At 40.5% G+C, this 20,760-nt stretch overlaps 1 protein-coding gene across 1 annotated transcript in view; it reads left to right on the top strand.

The window, feature by feature from the left end:
- RMDN1 (regulator of microtubule dynamics 1) overlaps nucleotides 1-15,255 on the top strand; it is a 50,397-nt gene extending 35,142 nt beyond the window's left edge. The window contains exons 6-10 of the mRNA XM_073631912.1: nucleotides 3,872-3,927; nucleotides 5,621-5,708; nucleotides 6,172-6,202; nucleotides 8,976-9,109; nucleotides 13,317-15,255. Coding sequence (XP_073488013.1) covers nucleotides 3,872-3,927; nucleotides 5,621-5,708; nucleotides 6,172-6,202; nucleotides 8,976-9,109; nucleotides 13,317-13,367 — 360 coding nt within the window. The 3' untranslated portion in view covers nucleotides 13,368-15,255. The remainder of the gene's footprint in view (nucleotides 1-3,871; nucleotides 3,928-5,620; nucleotides 5,709-6,171; nucleotides 6,203-8,975; nucleotides 9,110-13,316) is intronic.
- The last annotated feature ends 5,505 nt before the right edge of the window (nucleotides 15,256-20,760 follow it).

Raw genomic sequence — 20,760 nt, 5'->3', positions numbered from 1 at the left:
AAGTAAAAAAAAAAACAAATTTTTTTCCTCAGTTTAGGCCGATATGTATTCTTCTACATATTTTTGGTAAAAAAAATCGCAATAGGCGTATATTGATTGCTTTGCACAAAAGTTATAGCGTCTGCAAAATAGGGGATAGATTTATGGCATTTTCATTTTATTTTTTTTTTTATTAGTAATGGCACCGATCTGCAATTTTTTTTTTTGCTATTGCGGCGGACAAACTGGACACTTTTGACACATTTTTGGGACCAGTGACAATTTTACAGCAATCAGTGCTATAAAAATGCACTTATTACTGTATAAATGTCACTGGCAGGGAACGGGTTAACACTAGGGGTCGATCAAGGGGTTAACTGTGTTCCCTAGGTGTGTTCTAACTGTAGGGGGGGCGATGGGACTGACTAGAGGAAGAGAGAGATTGACTTGATATGAACGCACAATCTGTCTCCTCTCTCCTGAAAGAACTGGATTTGTGTGTTTACACACACAGATCCCGGTTCTCCCTCTGTCACGAGCGGTCGCGGGTGCCCGGTGGTCATTACGCCCACCGGGCACTCGCATCGGCTGCGGGCACACGCTGCAGGCTCGCGTGTGCCACTAGTGGCCAAAAGGCGAAGCGATGTAAGGTAATGTTGTTTCGCCCAGCCGTGCTATTCTGCCGCAGTAAAACTGCGGGGCCTGGTCGGCAAGCAGTTAGTTTTAAATTTTTTTTTTTTTTTTTTCGTTTTACTTTTTTACTTTTTATTTTTACATTTTCTCTTTTAGCCCGGGTTCACACCTATGCGAATTAGATGTGCGTTTCCCCACATCTAATTCGCATAGCAGGAGAATGTGACTGGCTCCCTATGGAGCCGGTTCACATATCTCCGGGGCGGCTGCGGAGCGCACTGCACAAAAACGCTGTGCGTCTTTGGCTCTGTTTCAGGGCCGAATTCAGGCATAGAATCGGCCCTGATTTTTCCCTGGAACGCGGAACAGGGACGCACAGCGCTCCTGTGCGATCCGCAGCCTGGTATAGTGTGAACCCGGGCTAAATGTTTATCCCTTTCATGACTAAGCCTATTTTTGAAATTTGGTGTTTACAAGTTAAAATCCGTATTTTTTGCTAGAAAATTACTTAGAGTTCCCAAACATATATATATATATATATATATATATATATATATATATATATATATATATATATATATATATATATATATATATATATATATATATATATATATATATATATATTTAGCAGAGAATAAAATGGAGATTGTTGCAATAGTTTATATCACACGGTATTTGTGCAGCTGTGTTTTAAACGCAAATTTTTGGAAAAGGGACACTTTCATGAATTTTAAAAAATCCAAACAGTAAAGTTACCCCAATTGTTTTGTATAATGTGAAAGATGATGTTACGCCGAGTAAATAGATACCAAACATGTCACCCTTTATAATTGCACGCACTCGTGGAATGGCGACAAACTACGGTACCTATGAATTTCCATAGGCGACGCTTTAAATTTTTTTTTTTTACGGTTACCAGGTTAGAGTTACAGAGGAGGTCTAGTGCTAGAATTATTGCTCTCGCTCTGACGATCGCGGTGATACCTCACATGTGTGATTTGAACACCGTTTATATATGCGGGCGCGACTTCCGTATGCGTTTTCTTCGCTGCGCGAGCTCGCGGGGACGGGGACGCTTTAAAAATTTTTTTTTTTTATTTATTACTTTATAAATTGTGTTTAAAAATTTTTTTTTTTTTTTTTTTTTTTACTTTTATTGCTGTCACAAGGAATGTAAACATCCCTTGTGACAGTAATAGGTGGTGACAGGTACTCTTTATGGAGGGATCGGGGGTCTAGACCCCCGATCCCTCCTTTGCACTTCAAAGTATTCAGAACGCTGAAAACGGCGAGTCTGAATACTGTATATTTTTTTTAAACCGGCGCCATTGGCAGCCGAGTAAACGGGAAGTGACGTCATGACGTCGCTTCCGCGTTTACAACGAGAAGGCTGGAAGGAAGCCGCCCACAGCTTCGTTCCAGCCCGCCCCCAGCCGCCGAAGGCAGACGATTGGACACCGGGCCTCCCGATCGCACGGGAGGCCCGGTAAGAGCGGTGGGAGGGGGGGATGTCCCCTCCTGCTCCTCCGGCATAACAGCCGAGCGGCTTTTAGCCGCATCGGTTGTTATACTCGGGTAGCCGATCGCCCGCTGTGAACAACGGTACTGGGATGATGCCTGCAGCTGCGGGCATCATTCCGGTATAACCCCGGAAAGCCGAGTACGCATATCTGCGTATGGTCGGCGGGAAGGGGTTATTTGATCACTTTCATTCCTATTGCAAGTAATGTAAACATCCCTTGTAATAGGAATAGTGCACGACAGGTCCTCTTTATAGAGACATGTGGGGTCTATAAGACCCCACATCTCTCCTTCAGTTTGGAAAAACTAAAAAAAAACAAAAAAAAAAATGGTCTCGGCCTTTCCAGCTGCGTCCCCAGCATTGTTTACTTCCGCCGGCCCGGACGTAACATCATAACGTTGCGCCCACGCCCCCGAGGGTCATAGAGATGACTGGGGACCATCTGGTCACCAGAAATCTCTATGGTAAACTTCCGGCAGCGACCAATTTTTATTCTCTGTCTCGCCAATTGCATGGGCGAGCCTGGAGAAGCATCGGGGGGCAACAGGAAGGGGGGGTGTCCCCTCCCGCTACCTGTAAGAACGATCAAACGGCTGAACCGCTGCTATGATTGTTCTTAAGGTGCAGGGAATCGCTGACCAAAAAAAGATGATATCTGAATGATGCCTGCTGGCATCCATTCAGATATCCCCACTCAAAGTCCAGGATGCCATATGACATCCTTGGACTGGAAGTGGTTAAAAGAACCTTTCTACATACAAAAAAAAAAAGTCGGCCACCTGGTTAAAAAAAAAGATGGTTTAAACTATCAATTGTAAGAAAGCGTGAGTGGAATCCTTTTTTTTTTTTTTTTTTTTTTTTTTTTTTCCCCTCAAAGAATTTTGAGAACCTCTGCTATCAGACACCTCTAGATCAAAGAAAAGATATATTAAATTAAGCAAATATATTTTTCTTTAATTGTTTACATTTATTAAGGTTTGGCAAAATTGAAAGTTATATTTTTATTCATTCTACATGATTACACAAGAACATTATAAGTGTGTTTTTTTTTTTTTTTTTTGTTTTTTTTGTTTTTTTTTTTATTATAAACTTATCACAGCATGAAGCTGATGAAGGCAGTTGGATTCATAAAGTGAGTGTAAAGAACAGTTGTTTTCTTCATTTTAATAAAGCTTTTCAAAATCAATGCCCGTTCTTTACATCAATATTTAACTGTCTATTACACTTTAAAAATTCACAGCACATTTGCATTGCTCCAGGTTAATTTTGAGGCTGCCTGTAACATTTAGCAAAGGCTTCAAAGCTCCAATTTGAGTCAATGAATAAAGTGCTACAACTGCATTCTAAATGCTTCTAGTGCATATGACTTGTGTCTGCAACAGTATTTTCCTTTGTTTTTGCTGTAGAAAACGCTTACTATGTGCCCCAGAAATGTATATAAAATGCATATTTCATACATTTTAAATAACTGTCTGCAGGCACATCCACATTAATTAGTATTGGACTTCAAATGATAACCTCTTGTTTTTTTGTTTTTGTTTTTTTTTGTTTTTTATTGGATTAAATCATTACATCATCTGGTCATTACTTTGTAAAAAATAAAATATCTGACGTCAGGTTTTAACTTATTATATAGTGCACTGTTTTTTTTGCACACCATTTTTGTTTAGCTCTTTTAAAAGTGTGAATTCAGGTTGGTGAATTGGATCTTGAATATTTTAATGTTCTTTGCAGAGGGCCATTGAGCTTAACCCAAAAGATGCCACAACAATTCATCTTATGGGACTTTGGTATGTGATTTTCTGTTAACATTCTCAATTGAGTAATTTTACATGGTGCCATTCAGCAGGCCTTTGTGTGGAACAGCATAGGAATGGATTTAAACCTGCAATTTACATTAATATAGGAATGATTACAATCTGACTAATGGTTGTTTTTAGATGCTTTAGGTTTATATTCTAACATTCCATATTTTACAAAAACTCCGGGAGTAAGAACTTGCTCCACCCTCTGTCCCACCTCCCAGGCTATCGAATAGAAGCAGCAGATTGTATTATTCTCAAAGGCGGAGAGCAGGCATATTTTATATATATATATATATATATATATATATATATATATATATATATATATATATATATATATATATATATATATATATATATATATATATATATAATATAGCTGCTTGCTCCTCCCGCCATACAGGCTGCATGCACAGATAGGGGTCTGGGCTTTATTTTGAGGGAAACCCCATGCCTTTATTTTTAACGAAAAAAAAAACATGTTATACCTACCTGCTCTGTGTAGTGGTTTTGCACAGAGCAGCCCAGACCCTCCTCTTCTCTGGTCCCTCTTTGGTGCTCCTGGCCCCTCCCTCCAATTGAGTGCCCCCACAGCAAGCATCTTGCTATGGAGGTACCCAAGCTGAGCCACAGCTCCCTGTGTCCATTCAGACATGGAGCCGCAGCCCGGCCTCACTAAGTTTCTCTCCTCATTGGCTGACTTTGACAGCAGCAGGAGCCAATGGCGCCGCGCTGCTTTATCACCCAATTAGGAGGGGAGTAACGGGCAGCCGAGACACTCCTGCAACATCGCTGGATCTAGATGAACCTCAGGTAACTATTAGGGGGGCTGCTGCACACAGAAGGATTTTTATCTTAATGCATAATTACATTAAGATAAAAAACCTTCTGCCTTTATAACCACTTTATTTATTTCAGGTACTTGTAACCTCTTGGCGCCGAGCGCTCGCAAATATGCAGCCGTGCCTTGGCGCTGAGCAGCCCCATATTTGTGTGCATTATCACTGACAGTGCTGTTCCGAGAGCGCACCGTTTGTGATCAGGACTTTACTTTTTCCAATCATGTGACCACCGTAACAGCTAATCACGGGGGTCACATGGCCATAAGCCCCGCCTTTCGACATAGCAGACCCCTTAAAGGGCCTGTGGCAGCCGGCGCAAGGGGGTTAAAATCCTTTTTTTTTTTTCTCTAGATGTCGAATGTATTTTACATTTTGCTGTCAGCGGGAAATCTCCCACTGACATCAGGGATGATTCACTGTTAGGACATGGGTGGGTGCCAGCTCCTTAACCAATGACCCATCCCTGCTGGCTGACAGCAGGGATGAGTGGCAGTAGTAAAACATGCATTAAAAACTTATCAAAATGCACCATGTTGCATTGCAGCTGCAATAAAGTCAAATTGAAAATCAGATCAAAATTGTACTGCACTAGTGTGAAACCTAACGTTAAGCCGTAGAGGGGTAAACTGTCTATTCCTGGCCACAATCCCCCCCCCCCCCCCCCCCCCCAGGTTTGGTGTGCATGTGTGTGGTTTTTTTTTTCTTTTTTTTTTTTTTTTTTTTCTTTCACTGATTTAGTCTTTAGGTTTTACTGGACCAATGATAAATGTATTACTGAATTCCTTGCTTAGTGCTTGTAAATGTGTAATATGAATGACTTTGTACCTTTTTTATAGGTGTTACGGTTTTGCTGAATTGCCCTGGTATCAAACTAAAATTGCTGCAGCACTGTTTGCATCTCCACCATCTTCAACATTTGAAGAGGTAACATTGCTTAGAACATTAGCAAGGCTGTGACACTGCTTAATGTATATCTAAAGCTAATTTTTTTGTTTTTATTTCTTTTTGTACGGAGTGATGAAGTTGTTAAGTTATTGCTGTTTGTGTCACCATTAGGGAGATTCTCTCTCTATATCTATATCTATATCTCAGTGACCATTACCACTGGGACTGAAAGTGAGGGACAAATCTGGCAGAAATAAAACGTTTGTTATAGTAGATAGTAGAGTACCTTATTTTGCTATCTCTGTCCATGTTTGGGAAGATTTTCTTACTTCCTGTGTTGTCATTTAGACAAGAAGTAAGGAGATGTCTCCACAACAGGAATAAGATGGCCCTCCCCAACTCAAACTAATCAGAAGTCTTCTATAATCAGTTTAAAATGCTATTGGCACGTTCTTAAGGAATAACATCTTTTGAGGTTAACGCGTTTCTTCTTTTCTTTCAGGCCTTGGTATACTTTGAAAAGGCTGAAGAAGGTAAACTATACTTAAAAAAACAAACAAAAAAAAAAAAAAAGTCTATTCTTTCTTTATTTTTTTTATACAATAGTGCTGATGTTTTAGCATTAATTTGGGCTGCCCTTAAGGTTTTCACACCTGATAGGCTGATGGCCAGATGAAGGAATGAGCACAGCTAACTTGAGGTAGTGGCTTAGTATTGCCCGCCTGCAACAGGAAGTGTGGGATCTCTAGGTAACAAACTCTGTGACAGATTTGCAAAAAATGATTGGCTCAATACAATGAGACATGAAGCCAGACCGATGGAAAAAATAGATGTAGCGTATACATACTGTACCTTTTTTAACAAGATAAAATTGGGATTCGACAGTAAGGAAGTCGTATAACTTTTTTAACACATTTGCAATAGCAGAAGTTCTAAAGGAAACTGTGCACATTGTATTTATTAGGACTTTGGGTGGTAGGTTAATTGTTTGGGAAAAATTATTTTTAATTTATTTTTTTATTTTCACTGGGACCTGATTACGCACCTCTGTATGGAAGCATTGTGTTTACACTGTGCTACAATGCATTCTATAGAGCTGTCTGCAGTAGGATCAGAAATCCAGGAGCTGACTGTTTTTTAGCTTCTGAATTCAGCTGGACCACAATTTTGAGCCCGATTCAGACTGGCGAAGGCGTTTGCTGACTCTTTGAAAAGGGATCCACCACCACCTGAATGCCTGTCCTTCCTTTTTTTTTTTTTTTTTTTTTTTCCAATCCCAAGGGGGGTTTTGCAATGCATTGATTGACATGTCATAGTGTGATCCTATGACTTCAGTGGGTATGTTTGGCAAGAAGCATTGCCTGTCAAAGGTGACGTGTGAAGCATCGCAGCCATGGCAATGTGTAGGGACGAGCAGCCACCTTATTTTGTAGGTAGGTGCTTGGTGTTTTTTCCACCCCTGTGAAATGTGCCTTGACACCCAGCTGTTCCAGCACAAGCTCCTGCAGGGAAAAACCCACAGTTGTTTACACCAGGCTCAGTTTAAAAATGGCACTGGGAGAGGAAATGTAGCACCATTTTAAAATGAGAGCTATGTAATTATGTGTATAAATTAATAGTAACTGTTAAAGGAGAAGTCTATGAAAACCTTAGTTTTGGAGTTAGGAAGGGTTGAAACCTCTGATGTGTTTAATGCTAGCAAAGGAGAAATTTACAGATTTTTAATGCTGGCTGTATCTTCACTAAGGAGCTTTAATCGTACGTCCTGTTCCCATGACATCTGTGACAGGACGTAAGTAAAATCTTTCCAGTAAGGAACACTGCAGTAAAAACCAAAGATTAAACCATTCTCGATTCAAGCACACTGAAATTTGCTGAAAATAGAGCAAAATTTCCATTTGCAATATCACTTGTTAAACCATGTGCTGGCCTTACAGCTTTTATACACCCAATTCACTGGTTTGCACTGAGCTGGAAAAATGTCATACCTAGACATCAACTTCCTTTATGTAGAAATACAAAAAAAAAAGAAGTAATGGGCACCACAGTGGATTACTGGATAGCACATCTGCCTTGCAGCACTGGGTCCTTGGTTTGAATCCCAGTTGGTAGTCTATCTGCATGTCCTTCATTTGCTTGTATGGCCTTCCTCTCACACTCAAAAGACACATTGGTAGGTTATTTGGCATCTGTCTAAACTGGCCATTGTGTTGGAGTGATATGAATTGACAGTATGTAAAGTAAGGTGTATTTGTATAGCACACAATATTATTATTTTCCTGTAGAGCAGTGGTTCTCGACCTTTCTAGTGCTGCGACCCCTTGATAAAATTTCCCAAGTTGTGGGGACCCCAAACAGTAAAATTTTCATAGTGTAGGTTGTCAGCACCCAAGGAAAGTCACGTAATTTGCGCCCCTAACTCATGGACATTTAGAGTTCCCCGAGTCCCTTCCACTCATACAGTGTTAAAACCCCTTATGGTATTTTAGGATGTACCCCTCTCTTTGTTCTCCTTTCTTTCCCTTTTATCTCTCTCTATCCTAATTTCTTGTTTTGTTTTTTTTTTTTCCCAATCCCTCTCTTTAGCCATCGTTCTTGTTCTTTATCTTATTCTTTCTCTCCCTTTTTCTTTGTACTTCCCCCTGTTTTGCTTTCCTTTCCATGTATTCTCTATTTTTTGGGGTGGGATGAGTGGCAGTGTTGGTGGGTAGTTGGCATAAGTGGCAGTGCTGGGGGGGAGTTCTGATCAGCCAACTTTGGTGATCTTGATCAAGGTCACCTGCTGATCTGAGAACTGTAGTGGGGACTTTTAATGGCAACTCTAATAACAGGTAGTGTTACTCACTGTGTTTCCAGCTTCACTGTGACTCCAGCTCTGTGGTGTCTCACAGCAGTGACACCTATGCCGAAATCAGGAGATAGGGGCTCCTCCCACTTCACATTCCTCACCAGTCAGCTGACCTCTAGTCTCTGCCCCCCAGCCATGCTGTGATTTGAATGGGCAGCTGCGGGCTCCAGGAACAGCCCAGCTGGGCAGCCGCGAAAAGGCTGGGAGATCGGTGCGGGCTTCAGGAAGAGCCCAGGATTTGGTGACCCCTGGCAAATCGTCATTCAACCCCCCAGGGGGTCCCGACCCCCAGGTTGAGAACCACTGCCGTAGAGGAAGTTAACAGATAATTTCTTAAGACCTTGCACTGTTTTACATTTACTCCCATCCTTTAATAAATAAAATGATTCTTTGAATGCATTACTATACAAAATACATCCAGGTATTTGTTTCATATTATTGTCTTAATTTTATTACAGTTGATCCAAACTTCTACAGCAAGAACCTTCTGTACCTGGGCAAGACTTTCTTACAGCTGAAGAATAAGGAACTTGCTTTACATTGGCTGCGTAAAGCTAGAGATTATCTTGTAAGAACAGAAGAAGACAAAGAGGTATAAAGTGTTTGACACCAAAATACAGCTTGTAATAGCAATAGTGCACACAGATACAAAAATGATTGCGGTTATATATGCCATCTCAGTTTAGGGGCATTATTTGTACACCGCTGGTCACATTATGGCCTGTGTGGAGCACTGGCAAAACCAGCATGCCTCAGTGTTTTTGCTAGTGTCTTAAGAGGATGGACATCTTTTCTACAGCTCTGATGTGTTAATACTAACATTTCTTTTCCAGTACTTTTTTTTTTTCTTAGATTTTTATTTTTCCTGCATCAAGACTTTTCTATATCTCTGCTGGAATTTCTTCTCTCTGCAGCTTTTCAGCATGGTCATTCTCAGCTTGGCTTTTGGAGCACCTCATCTGGAAGCCACTGGACTGGTGCTGAATACCTGGAAGTGACCGTTGGGCACTGGGCTCTGCTTTGGGTGCTTTTCCAAACTCCCTTCTGATAAAACTGTGGATCACTTTTCAGATCCAGAGTTGTTTGCATTGTCCTAGAACTTTCCCTCTCTCTGAAAACTCACTTAGTGAGTAGGCCAGTCAGGTCGAGCACCTTTAGCTACCTGTGTGGTACTGAGCGCTGTCATCTGCTGGGTGGAGTATTGTGTGCTCTGTGCTTGCTTTCCTGCCATGCAGTTTGAAGAAGCATCTCTTTGCTGCTCCTGCTTGTAAAGAGTGATGTTGAAATTTGCTCTTTGATCAATTTTTGACCCTCACTGCTACTTGCAGCTCTGCATTTGAGTATTTGTGGCCTTGCCTCTTACCATGAGCCTATTCCTTGCTTTACCACCATGCAGTTGCAACATGTCTGGTTCTAGATATTCGGGGCGGGGAGAATACTGCCACTCCTTCTCGCTGTCCTAGTTCACATTCTGCTAAAAATTGTGCGCCACCTTGCAGTGTACCTTCTGACAGTGCCTGGAATTATGATGTTCTCAGAGTCTGTTCCAGCCTCTGGGTTCTCCTCAGCTGCATCAGCTTTGGCTGGGCCCTCTCCTCTTCGACTACAGTTATGCAAGATTTTACTATCCACATTACCCAATTATTTGCCGGCTCTGATCAGAGGCCACAAATGCACTCTCAGGGCCAGTTCACACCATAGAAACGCAGTCTGGATACGCTCCAGATGCTTTTCTGCATGCGCTTTGATGCATTCCAGTGCGTTTTTGACACAGTCCAGTGCATTTTTTTTCCCTCTTTTTTGTTAACCTTACATAAGGACAAGTGTGTTCCAGTGCGTTTCGGTGAATTCTGGTGCATTTTACAGCCTTCCAGTGCAGGAAAAATGCAGCATGTTTTACATTCCTTGTAATAGGAATAAGTCAATAAAAAATTAATATTTAAATGGACAGTGTAAAAATAAAACGTAAAATAAGGAAAAAAAAAAATGTAAAAGCGCCCTCATCCCTCCATGCTTGCAACGCAGAAGCGAACGCATACAAAAGTCACGCACACATATGTAAGCGGTCTTTGCACCACACATGTGAGGTATTGCTGTGAACATTAGAGTAAGAACAATAATTCTACCACTAGACCATCTCTGTAACTCTAAACAGGTAACCCGTAAAGGAGATTTTTAAGCACCATAGTTTGCCATTCCAGGCGCTTGTGCAGTTTAAAAGCATCACATGTTAGGTTTCTATTTACTCAGCGTAACATCATCTTTCACATTTTACAAAAAATTGAGGTATATGCCGTGTGTTGCTTTTTTTTTTTTTTTTTTTTTTTCCCCGATTCCCTAGGGTCTCTGCTAGAAAATAAATTTAAAAAAAAATGTATAATGTTTGGGAGTTAAAAGTAATTTTCTAGTAAAAAATACTTGATTTAAACTTGTAAACAAAAAGTGCCAGAAAAAGCCTGGTCTTAAAGTGGTTAAAAAGCAGCCACCATGTAATTGGAAAAAGCAGTAGCCAGCATGCTGCGGAGTGGGACCCCTGCTCTCTATGGAGAAGAAATTATTTCTTTTCAAATATCTGATGTGATTCCTGCCTATTCAAAGCTAGAGCTTTGCTGATTGCAGAGCTAGAAGTCTGACTCTGTTGGTATGGCGTGTCTGACCTCTGCGCTACTTTCCCACAGCGAGCAAGGGTCTTAAGTTGCAGCTGCTGGCAGGGTACAGGCTTTTCCGCTCAGGCTGCGGCTGCTTTATAAAGAAAACAAATTGTGACTTTGCATATGTTTTTTGTTTTGATGTATCTGGAATGTATTTATCTGATTAAACTGAAGGTTTAATTCAGCTTTAACTTCTATGATTCATTTCAAATTTTATTGTACATGTGTAATGAAGATAGGCGGCACAGTGGTGTAGTGGGTAGCACTTTCGCCTAGCAGTAAGAAGGGTCGCTGGTTCAAATCCCAACCACGACACTACCTGCTTGGAGTTTGCATGTTCTCCCTGTGCCTGCGTGGGTTTCCTCCGGGTACTCCGGCTTCGTCCCACACTCCAAAGACATGCTGGTAGGTTAATTGGATCCTGTCTAAATTGTCCCTAGTATGTATGAATGTGAGTTAGGGACCTTAGATTGTAAGCTCCTTGAGGGTAGGGACTGATGTGAATGTACAATGTATATGTAAATTGACGGCGCTATATAAGTACCTGAAATAAATAAAAATAAGATTTCCGCATGGGCTCAAATCTGGTTTTCTACTATAGCCCATAGTAGTGTACATTCTTAGATTGATTTTTTTTTTCGAGAGCATTTTACATTGCAATCAAATGATCATCCTCTTAAAAAAAGTCTTGGGCCCCTTTCACATGTGGATCGTTAAGGTCCGCCTGTCAGTTTTTAAGGTGGACCTGAACGGATCCCCCATGCAGGTCTATGGTGCGACGGATGTTAGCGGTGACATGTGCTACTGACATCCGATCCGCTAAATTCAGACGGGTGGAAACCCTATTTTCCATCCGCCTGGCGGATCGGATGAAAACTGACAGGCGGATCTGTTTTCATCCGATCCCCCATAGAGGAGAGCGGAGATCTGACAGGTCCGTCTCTGCACAGTGAGATGAGACTGACCTGTCATCCACCGGCTCAACGGGGGATCAACGAAGCGATCCCTGCTGAGCAAATGGACATTATATGTGAAAGAGCCCTTATAGTTGCACTTTGGCAACGTGAAAATGAGTGCATTAGGAAAATACTCATTAAGGCCTCATGCATACTAGACTTTTTTTGCAGCTGCATCTAGGGAAGTCAGGTGTTTTTTTGTTTTTGTTTTTTCTTGCCTCTAAACTCCCCTGTATGTTAGCTTATGTGTCTATGCACCCATAACCTTTTAGCAGGGGCTTTTAGAGGCGGGAAAAAAAACCCAGTGCATCCAGAAGCAGCAGAGTTTTGGCAGAAAAAAAAAACAAAAAACACTTGTAAACACATGTTTAGCGCTTGAGCATTAATTAATTTCAATGGCCAGAATAAATGTATTATTCTGGCCACTGAAATAAATCCGATCCCAAGCGCTTGACGCCTGTCAGTGCGCCTAAATGCTTGGAACACTGTTACAAGTATTGAGTGGTTTTTATGCGAAAACGCTGCTGCCAGGAGGAAACACTTCTAGGAGAGCTTGCAAAACATCCTGTGTGCATGAGGCTTAAGAAGTAGTAACAGTCATGTACAATCATAGGCGAAGTATAATTACATCATTGTAAGTGCTTTGAGGGTGGGGACTGATATAAATGTACAATATGTATGTAAATTGACAGCGCTATATAAGTACCTGTAATAAATATAAGATTTTTCACATTGATCCATTACATACACTATATTGTCAAAAGTATTGGGACGCCTGCCTTTACACGCACAAGAACTTTAATGGCATCCCAGTCGATAGGATTCAATATTAAGTTGGCCCACCCTTTGCAGCTATAACCGCTTCAACTCTTCTGGGAAGACTGTCCACAAGGTTTAGGAGTGTGTCAATGGGAATGTTTGACCATTCTTCCAGAAGCGCATTTGTGAGGTCAGGCACTGATGTTGGATGAGGAAGGCTGGCTTGCAGTTTCCGCTCTAATTCATCCCAAAGCTTCTAGGGATGTCATTAAAATTCATGTGCATGTAAAGGCAGGTGTCACAATACTTTTGACAATATAGTGTGTGTGTGTATATATATGTATATATGTGTGTGTATGTATATATGTGTATATATATATATATATTTCTATCAAAATTTTATGTTTACTGTAATGTATGCATTTTATTACAGGTCCACAGAGATGCCACTGATCTTCTGAAGACGTTGGGAGAAAAAGTCTGATACCAGATATACTACTAAATAGGAAAATCCCACTTTATGAATGGAATGAACTTATAGGAGTCGCATTGCTATGGCACAAAATGGGTGCTGTAATGTACTTTGAGCAGAGTATGCTCTGTTCTGTGTACATTACTGTTGACAGGCAGGAGTAAGCTAGAGAGACCCTGCCTATAAGCAGTTTTTTTAATTGTATTTTTTTTTTTAAGGGGAAGTGGCCAATAATAGCATTAGGATCTAGTTCCACATTAGATCCATTCAGGCTTTGGTCAGCCAGGGTGACGTACATTATAACTATAGAATGCTTTCAGGGTATTCAATTAGGACTGCCTGTTTTGATTGTCAAACAAATCCAGGAAGGTCTACATTTACAAACCTAAATCACACCAGCCAATAGAGTTGGAGTATATGGCAAATGTTGCAATAAACTACCCAAGTACAACCCTAATTCCAAAGAAAATGAGTTGCAAATCTCAAAAACCCAGATTTTAATCACAATAGAAAACAAACATACCATTTTAAGGGGAGGGGGGAGGAGAGGGAAAGATAATGTTGAAATTGATGACTGCAACACATCCCAAAAAACGCTGGGACAGGGCCATGTTTATCACGATGCAGCATCCCCTCCTTTAACAACACTTCTGTGCACATCTGGGAACTAAGGAGACCAGTTGCTGGAGTTTTTTTTTTGGAGGGGGGGAGAGAAAATGTTGGCCCATACTTGCATGATAAAGGATTCTAACTGCTCAACAGTTCTCAGTCTTCTTTGTTGTATTTTTCTTTACAAGATGTATCAAAAATTTTCTGTTGATGAAAGGTCTGGACTGCAGGCAGGCCAGTTAGGTCCTCAATTCTTCTACTATGAAGCCATGCTCTTGTCATAGATGAGGTTTAGCATTGTCCTGCTAAAAATATGCAAAGCCTTCTCTGGGAAAAAAAAAGTGTCAGGTAGAGCATATGCCACTCTAAAACCTGGATATATCTTTCAGCATTGATGGTGCCTTTCCAGATGTGCAATCTCCACATTCCATACACCCCACATCTTTAGAGATGCAGGCTTTTGAACTATAGCAAGCCAAAAGTCCCTCTTCTCTTTAATCCGGAGGATGTGGTGCCTATGGTTGCCAGAAAGATTGTTACATTTTGATTCGCCTGACCACAGACCATTTTGAATGAGCTTTTGCCCAGAGAAGACCAACATTTCTGGATCATTTTCAGATATGGCATCTTCTTTGCATGATAGAGCTTGAACTTGTATTTTTGGATGGCACAGTGAACTGTGTTCACAGACAGGGATTTTATTTTTTGGAAGTATCCAATATTGCATTTCTGCCTTGTCCACAGATTTCTCCAGGTTCTCTGAAAATGTTGATATCATATACTACTGTACATTATGATATTTAAAGGTGTATTTGTAATTTTACATTGAGGAACATTTGTCCTGTCTTTTTTTTTTTTTTTTGATACAGCTTTATATTGGTAAACTTATGCCTAGCTTTACTCCTGAGACCCTCCTTTTTTATACACAATTGTTTTACTGACCTGTTGACAGTGCACCTAATTAGTTAGCATTTGATGTTTTCTATTGTGAATAAAATATGGGTTTATGAGATCTGCAAGTCATTGTATTTGGTTTTTATGTAGATTTTGCACAGCATCCCAACTTTTTTTTTTTTTTTTTGAGGTCGTAGAGACCTTTTCAGAGGCCAGCACTTCTTTTGAAACCTGCATAACTCCTAATATGACTTGCTAAACTTTCACTTGATAGTTATCATTGATGGATAAGCTATCAGTGTTTCACTATGTAGCAATACATGGTTCTCTTTGCCTTAACCTTTTTGTTTTTTTTAATTGTATAGCCAGCAATTAAAATTGTATTTGCAATACTGAACTGTCCTCCTGCCTTGAGAAATCACAAGTAGATTATGGCTGCAGGAAGAGATACTGCGGACATTTAACAAAACTGGAGCAGCTATGCGTGGCAACCAAATAGGTTATATCTTTTAGCTTGGCTTTGGAAATGAAAGATAGAAGTTGATGGGCTGCCATGCAAAGTTGCTTCAGTTTTGATAAAATCACGTTTCTTCCTGAGTGTTCAGGAATCTCTGGCCAGAATACTTTGACTGCTTAGCAAGCCACCCTAATAGTGTGCCATGTACGTGGTTGGTAACATTCTCTGCAAAATAGGATGATGGGACAAGAAACTCAAAAATGTATTCTTTAGGGGCAGATGAATTGCCTACCATGTTTGGGGGGTCTTAAATCTAACCTGCTGCAAAAATGGAAAAAAAAAAAGTTACTGTCACTCCAGTCTTCTTACCTGCAAAGTTACTGTATATAACCTTGAACATCTGCCTCTGGTGGGTGTGTTGGATGCCTGTACATTGTGGTTCCACTCACCAACAGCTCCCTCTCCAGTGTGCCCCTATAACTTATTGGACAACCCTTACAAAGAAATGAAAAGTGGGTCTATCATTTAATATACACCTATGAGAAAATATTATGGAGACAGAATATCAACCAAACATCCAGAAAAATATAATATAAATGGGAGTTGCAGTTCAGTGACTAAAATAAGTACTTGATCCCCTACCAACAATAATTCTGGCTCCCACAGACTAGCTACAGTATGTGGTACACAGATTAGTCCTGTCAATTTAGGAAGGTGCTCCTAACAACAACTCATTATGTGTATAAAAGACATCTGTCCACAGAATCTCTTCCACTCAAACTCACCCTCATGGGCCAGACCAAAGAGCTATCAAAGGATGTCAGGGACAAGATTGTAGACCTGCACAAGACTGGAATGGGCTACAAGACCATCAGCAAGAAGCTTGGTGAGATGGAGACATCTATTGGAGCGATTATTTGCAATTGTAGGAAATGCAAAATAACTATCAATCGCCCTTGGTCTGGAGCTCCATGCAAGATTTTACCTCGCGGTGTAGGTATCATCATGAGGGACCAGCCCAGAACTACATGGGAGGAGATTGTGAATGATATCAAGTAGAGGTCGGCCGATATTTGGTGTTTTTTACTTAATCGGCATCGGCCGATTGTGCTGATAAAAAAAGCCGATATAGCTTCAGCGCGACTTGCAAAAGACTTCTGTAATAGAAGTCAGTGCAAGTTGCCTGTGTGAAGCGACTTCTCCCCCTCTCTGGGCAGCCTGCCAAATCTGATAAAAAGAACCTGAAGGATACAATGTTTACAATTATGAATGAACTGAGCTCCTTGTGTAGAAGCTCTCAGTTTAACCATTTAAAGACTAAATCTTTTCTGACATTTGTTGCTTACAAGTAAAAATCCTGTATTTTCTGCTAGAAAATCACTTAGAACCCCCAAACATTATATATATATATATTTTTTTTAGCAGAGACCCTAGGGAATAGAATAGCAGTTGTTGCAATATTTTATGTCACACGGTATTTGCGCAGCGGTCTTTCAAATGCAATTTTTAAAAGAAAAATACACTAATAAATTAAAAAAAAAACTAAGCAGTAAAGTTAGCCCATTTTTTTTCATCCAGAAGTTTTGATTACCTGTTTTTGTGTATTTAATATTTAAGAGAGGTGTTTTTTATATTTTTTTAATCTAAATTCTACATACAAGTGAACTGATTGGAGGTTTGTTTTGTTTAATAAATGTTTAAATGTAAAAAATTTTCCGTATCACTGAAGGTTGCTTTCACACTGGAGCGGGCATGCGTTGACGGTAAAACGCTGCTAGTTTTAGCGGCTCTTTACCATCATTTTAGCGGCGCTATTCGGCTGCTAGCAGGGCGCTTATAACCCAGCTAGCGGCCGAGGAAGGAGTTAAATGCGCCCCCGAAGCGCCGCTGCCGAAACGCTTTGCAGGCGCTTCGGCAGCGGTGCGCATTAATTTCAATGGGCAGGAGTGGTGGAGGAGCGGTATACACTGCTCCAAAGATGCTGCTTGCAGGACTTTTTTTTTAACATCCTGCCAGCACATTGCCTCAGTGTGAAAGCACTTGGGATATCACACTGAGACTGCAGGGGAGCCGTTTGACAGGCACTTTACAGGTGCTATTTTTATCCCAAAAGCGCCTGAAAAATGCCCCATTGTGAAAGAGGTCTAACTGTTAGATTTTATGAGATGAAGGTGAAAAAAAAAAAAAAATCGGCCTAATATATCGGCCCAAAAAAATCGGCATCACATATCGGCAATCGGCCACCGCGATTTGTAAATATCGGCATCGGCCAGAGAAAAACCCATATCGGTCGACCTCTAATATCAAGGCAGTTGGGACCACAGCCACCAAATAAACCATTGGTAACACAATTCGCCACCATGGATTGAAATCCTGCAGTGCCTGCATGGTCCCCCTCCTCAAGAAGGCACTTGTACAGGCCGATCTGAAGTTTGCCAATGAACAGCTAAATGATTCGGAGAAGAATTGGAAGAAAGTGCTGTGGTCAGATGAGACTAAAATTTAGCTCTCTGGCATTAACTCGACTGGCAGAACAAAAATGCTGACTATGACCTTCAGAACACCATCCCTGCAGTCAAGCACAGAGATGGAAGCATGCTTTGGGGAGGTTTCTCTGCTAAAGGTACAGGCTGACTTTGCCACATTGAGGGGCCAAGTATTGTAAAATCTTGGATGAAAACCTTCTTTCCTCAGCCAGAACACTGAAGATGGGTCTTCCAACATGACAATAACCCAAAACATACCACCAAGGCAACAAAGGAGTGGCTCAAGAAGAAGCACATTAAGGTCATGGAGGGAGATGAAACTTTGATTTGCCAAGCGACAGCCAAGAAACCTTAAGGATTTAGAGAAGATCTGTAAAGAAAAGTGTACCAAAATCCCTCCTTAGATGTGTGCAAACCTGCTAACCAACTACAAGAAACATCTTACCTCAGTACTTGGTGGAGAAACCCTTGTTGGCAAGCACAAAGTCATGTTTTGCTTGGGGATCAAATATTTTCTGGATTTTTGGTTTATATTCTGTCTCTCTCATTTAAAATACAACTATGATAAAAATTATAGACCCTTCATTTCTTTGTAAGTGGGCAAGCTTACAAAATCTGCAGGGAATCAAATAATTTTCTTCACTGTAAACCTTATGGGACCCTTCAGCTATGAGAGGCCCAGAATATCTCCGTAATATAAATAATTGCTCAATGCTATTTATAATCAAGGCTGTTGCTTATGAGCCTTGCGGTTTCAATTTCCCAAAGTTGGTATTTATTCAAATGCTATTTGAAAATTATTTTGGTATTTTATAAATTAACTATTATGTTGGCAGTGATTACATACATCATTTTGAGTTTTTTTTTTGTTTTTGTTTATTATTTGCTCATTGTACTAGCTAATGTTTTCCTAGGCTTGTTACCTTACTGCAGGGTAGTGCCTCCCAGAGACACTACAGAGACAGAGAATTTTCGAAACCGTACATTAAATTTTAGAGGAACTCGCAAAAAGGATTTTTTTTTTCCTTCCTTCTGTTTAGGTTTTAATTACTTGAAGACCGCCCAACGTACATATACATTGCGGCTTTCAAGTGGTATACTGGGATGATGCCTGCAGCTATGGGCAGCATCCCAGTATTGTTTTTATTCAGGAGGCGATCAGCTTTCATGTAACAGCCATCCTAGTGATTAGTTTTTTTTTTTTTTTTTTTTAGATTGCTTTTGCAGGTGACAGGAGGGGTCGCTCCCCCCCTGCTGCTGCATCTCCAGACTCTACCTTCCCACCAGTGAGCCTGAAATGAAGCCAGCGAGCTGATCGAGGACGGGAAGGTCACTGAGCAGCTCTATAGTACAGGAACCTGGAAGTATTTGGTCACTTCCGGTTTTCCTGAAGGTAAAGAGCGCCATTTTTAAATTGTGAAAGCATCTGATCATATCTAACTTGGTGTGATCAAACACTTTTAAGGGCAGAGGAGACATCTGGGGGTCTAATGGACCCCAAATCTCTCCATAAAGTGTACCCGTCGTTAGGAATGTTTTTACATTTCTTGTGACAGCAATATAAGAATGTAAGAAATTGTGTAAAAATAAACATTTTTAAAGCGTTCCCTCATCGTCGAGCACAAAGGCAGGTTGGTCCTGCATGCATACGGAAATGGTGACTGCACCACATGTGAGGTATTGCTGTGAATGTCAATTCTAGTACCAGACCTCCTTTGTAACTCTAAATTGGTAACCTGTAAGGCCTGGTTCACATCTATGCAGGTTGTAGTTTGCATATGTTCCAGGTGCATTTTGCATTTTTCAATACATGTTTTTGATCCATTGAAATCTATGGAACCAGAAAAAAAAAAAAATTCCTGGCCCTTTCCATAAAATGCAGATGTGAATGTGACCCATAGGGAACCATGTTGAATGGACTGTAATGTTTTCTGCAAAACAAACTGCACTAAATGCATAGGCGTGAACCAGGCCTAAAGGCTTTTAAAGTGTTGCCTATGGAGATTTTCAAATACCGATGTTTGGCGTGATTCCACAAGCGCACACAATTTTAATGTGTTGCATGTTTGGTATCTATTTACTTGGAGTAACATCATCTTTTATACTTTACCAAAAATTGTACATTATTTTGTGCTTTAAAATTCATTAACCGCTTCAGCTCCTGAAGATTTTACCCCCTTCCTGACCAGAGCACTTTTTGCGATTTGGCACTGTGTCGCTTTAACTGACAATTGCGCGGTCGTACAACGTGGCTCTCAAACAAAATTGATGTCCTTTTTTTTTTTTCCCCACAAATAGAGCTTTCTTTTGGTGGTATTTGATCACCTCTGCGATGATTTTTTTTTTTTTTTAATTTTTTGCACTATAAACAAAATAAGAGCGACAATTTTGAAAAAACTCACTATTTTTTACATTTTGCTATAAGTATAATCAAAAAATATATAAAAAAAACATTTTTTTTCCTCAGTTTAGGCCGATCGTATTCTTCTACATATTTTTGGTAAAAAAAAAAATCGCAATAAGTGTTTGGTTTACGCAAAAGTTATAACGTCTACAAAAGAGGGGATACTTTTATTTTATTTATTTTTACTAGTAATGGCAGCGATCAGCGATTTTTTTTTTTTTTTTTTTTTTTTTTTTTTTTTTTTATTGTGACTGCGACGTTATGGCGGACATTTTTGACACAATTGTCATTTATACAGCGATCAGTGCGATTAAAAATGCACTGATTACTGTGTAAATGACACTGGCAGTGAAGGGGTTAACCACTAGGGGGCGGGGAGGGGTTAAGTGTGTCCTAGGGGAGTGATTCTAACTGTGGGGGGGGGATGGGGGGTGTGTGTGTGTGACTATACTGATCACTGCTCCCAATGACAGGGAGCTGTGATCAGTGACACTTGTCACTAGGCAGAACGGGGAGATGCTGTTTACATCAGCATCTCCCCGTTCATCCACTCCA

Source organism: Aquarana catesbeiana, linkage group LG05 (genome assembly GCF_042186555.1).
Source record: "Aquarana catesbeiana isolate 2022-GZ linkage group LG05, ASM4218655v1, whole genome shotgun sequence".
Classification (NCBI taxonomy): Eukaryota; Metazoa; Chordata; class Amphibia; order Anura; family Ranidae; genus Aquarana; species Aquarana catesbeiana.
Note: the sequence above shows the minus strand (reverse complement) of the source record. Positions and strands in the feature narration are given on the sequence as shown.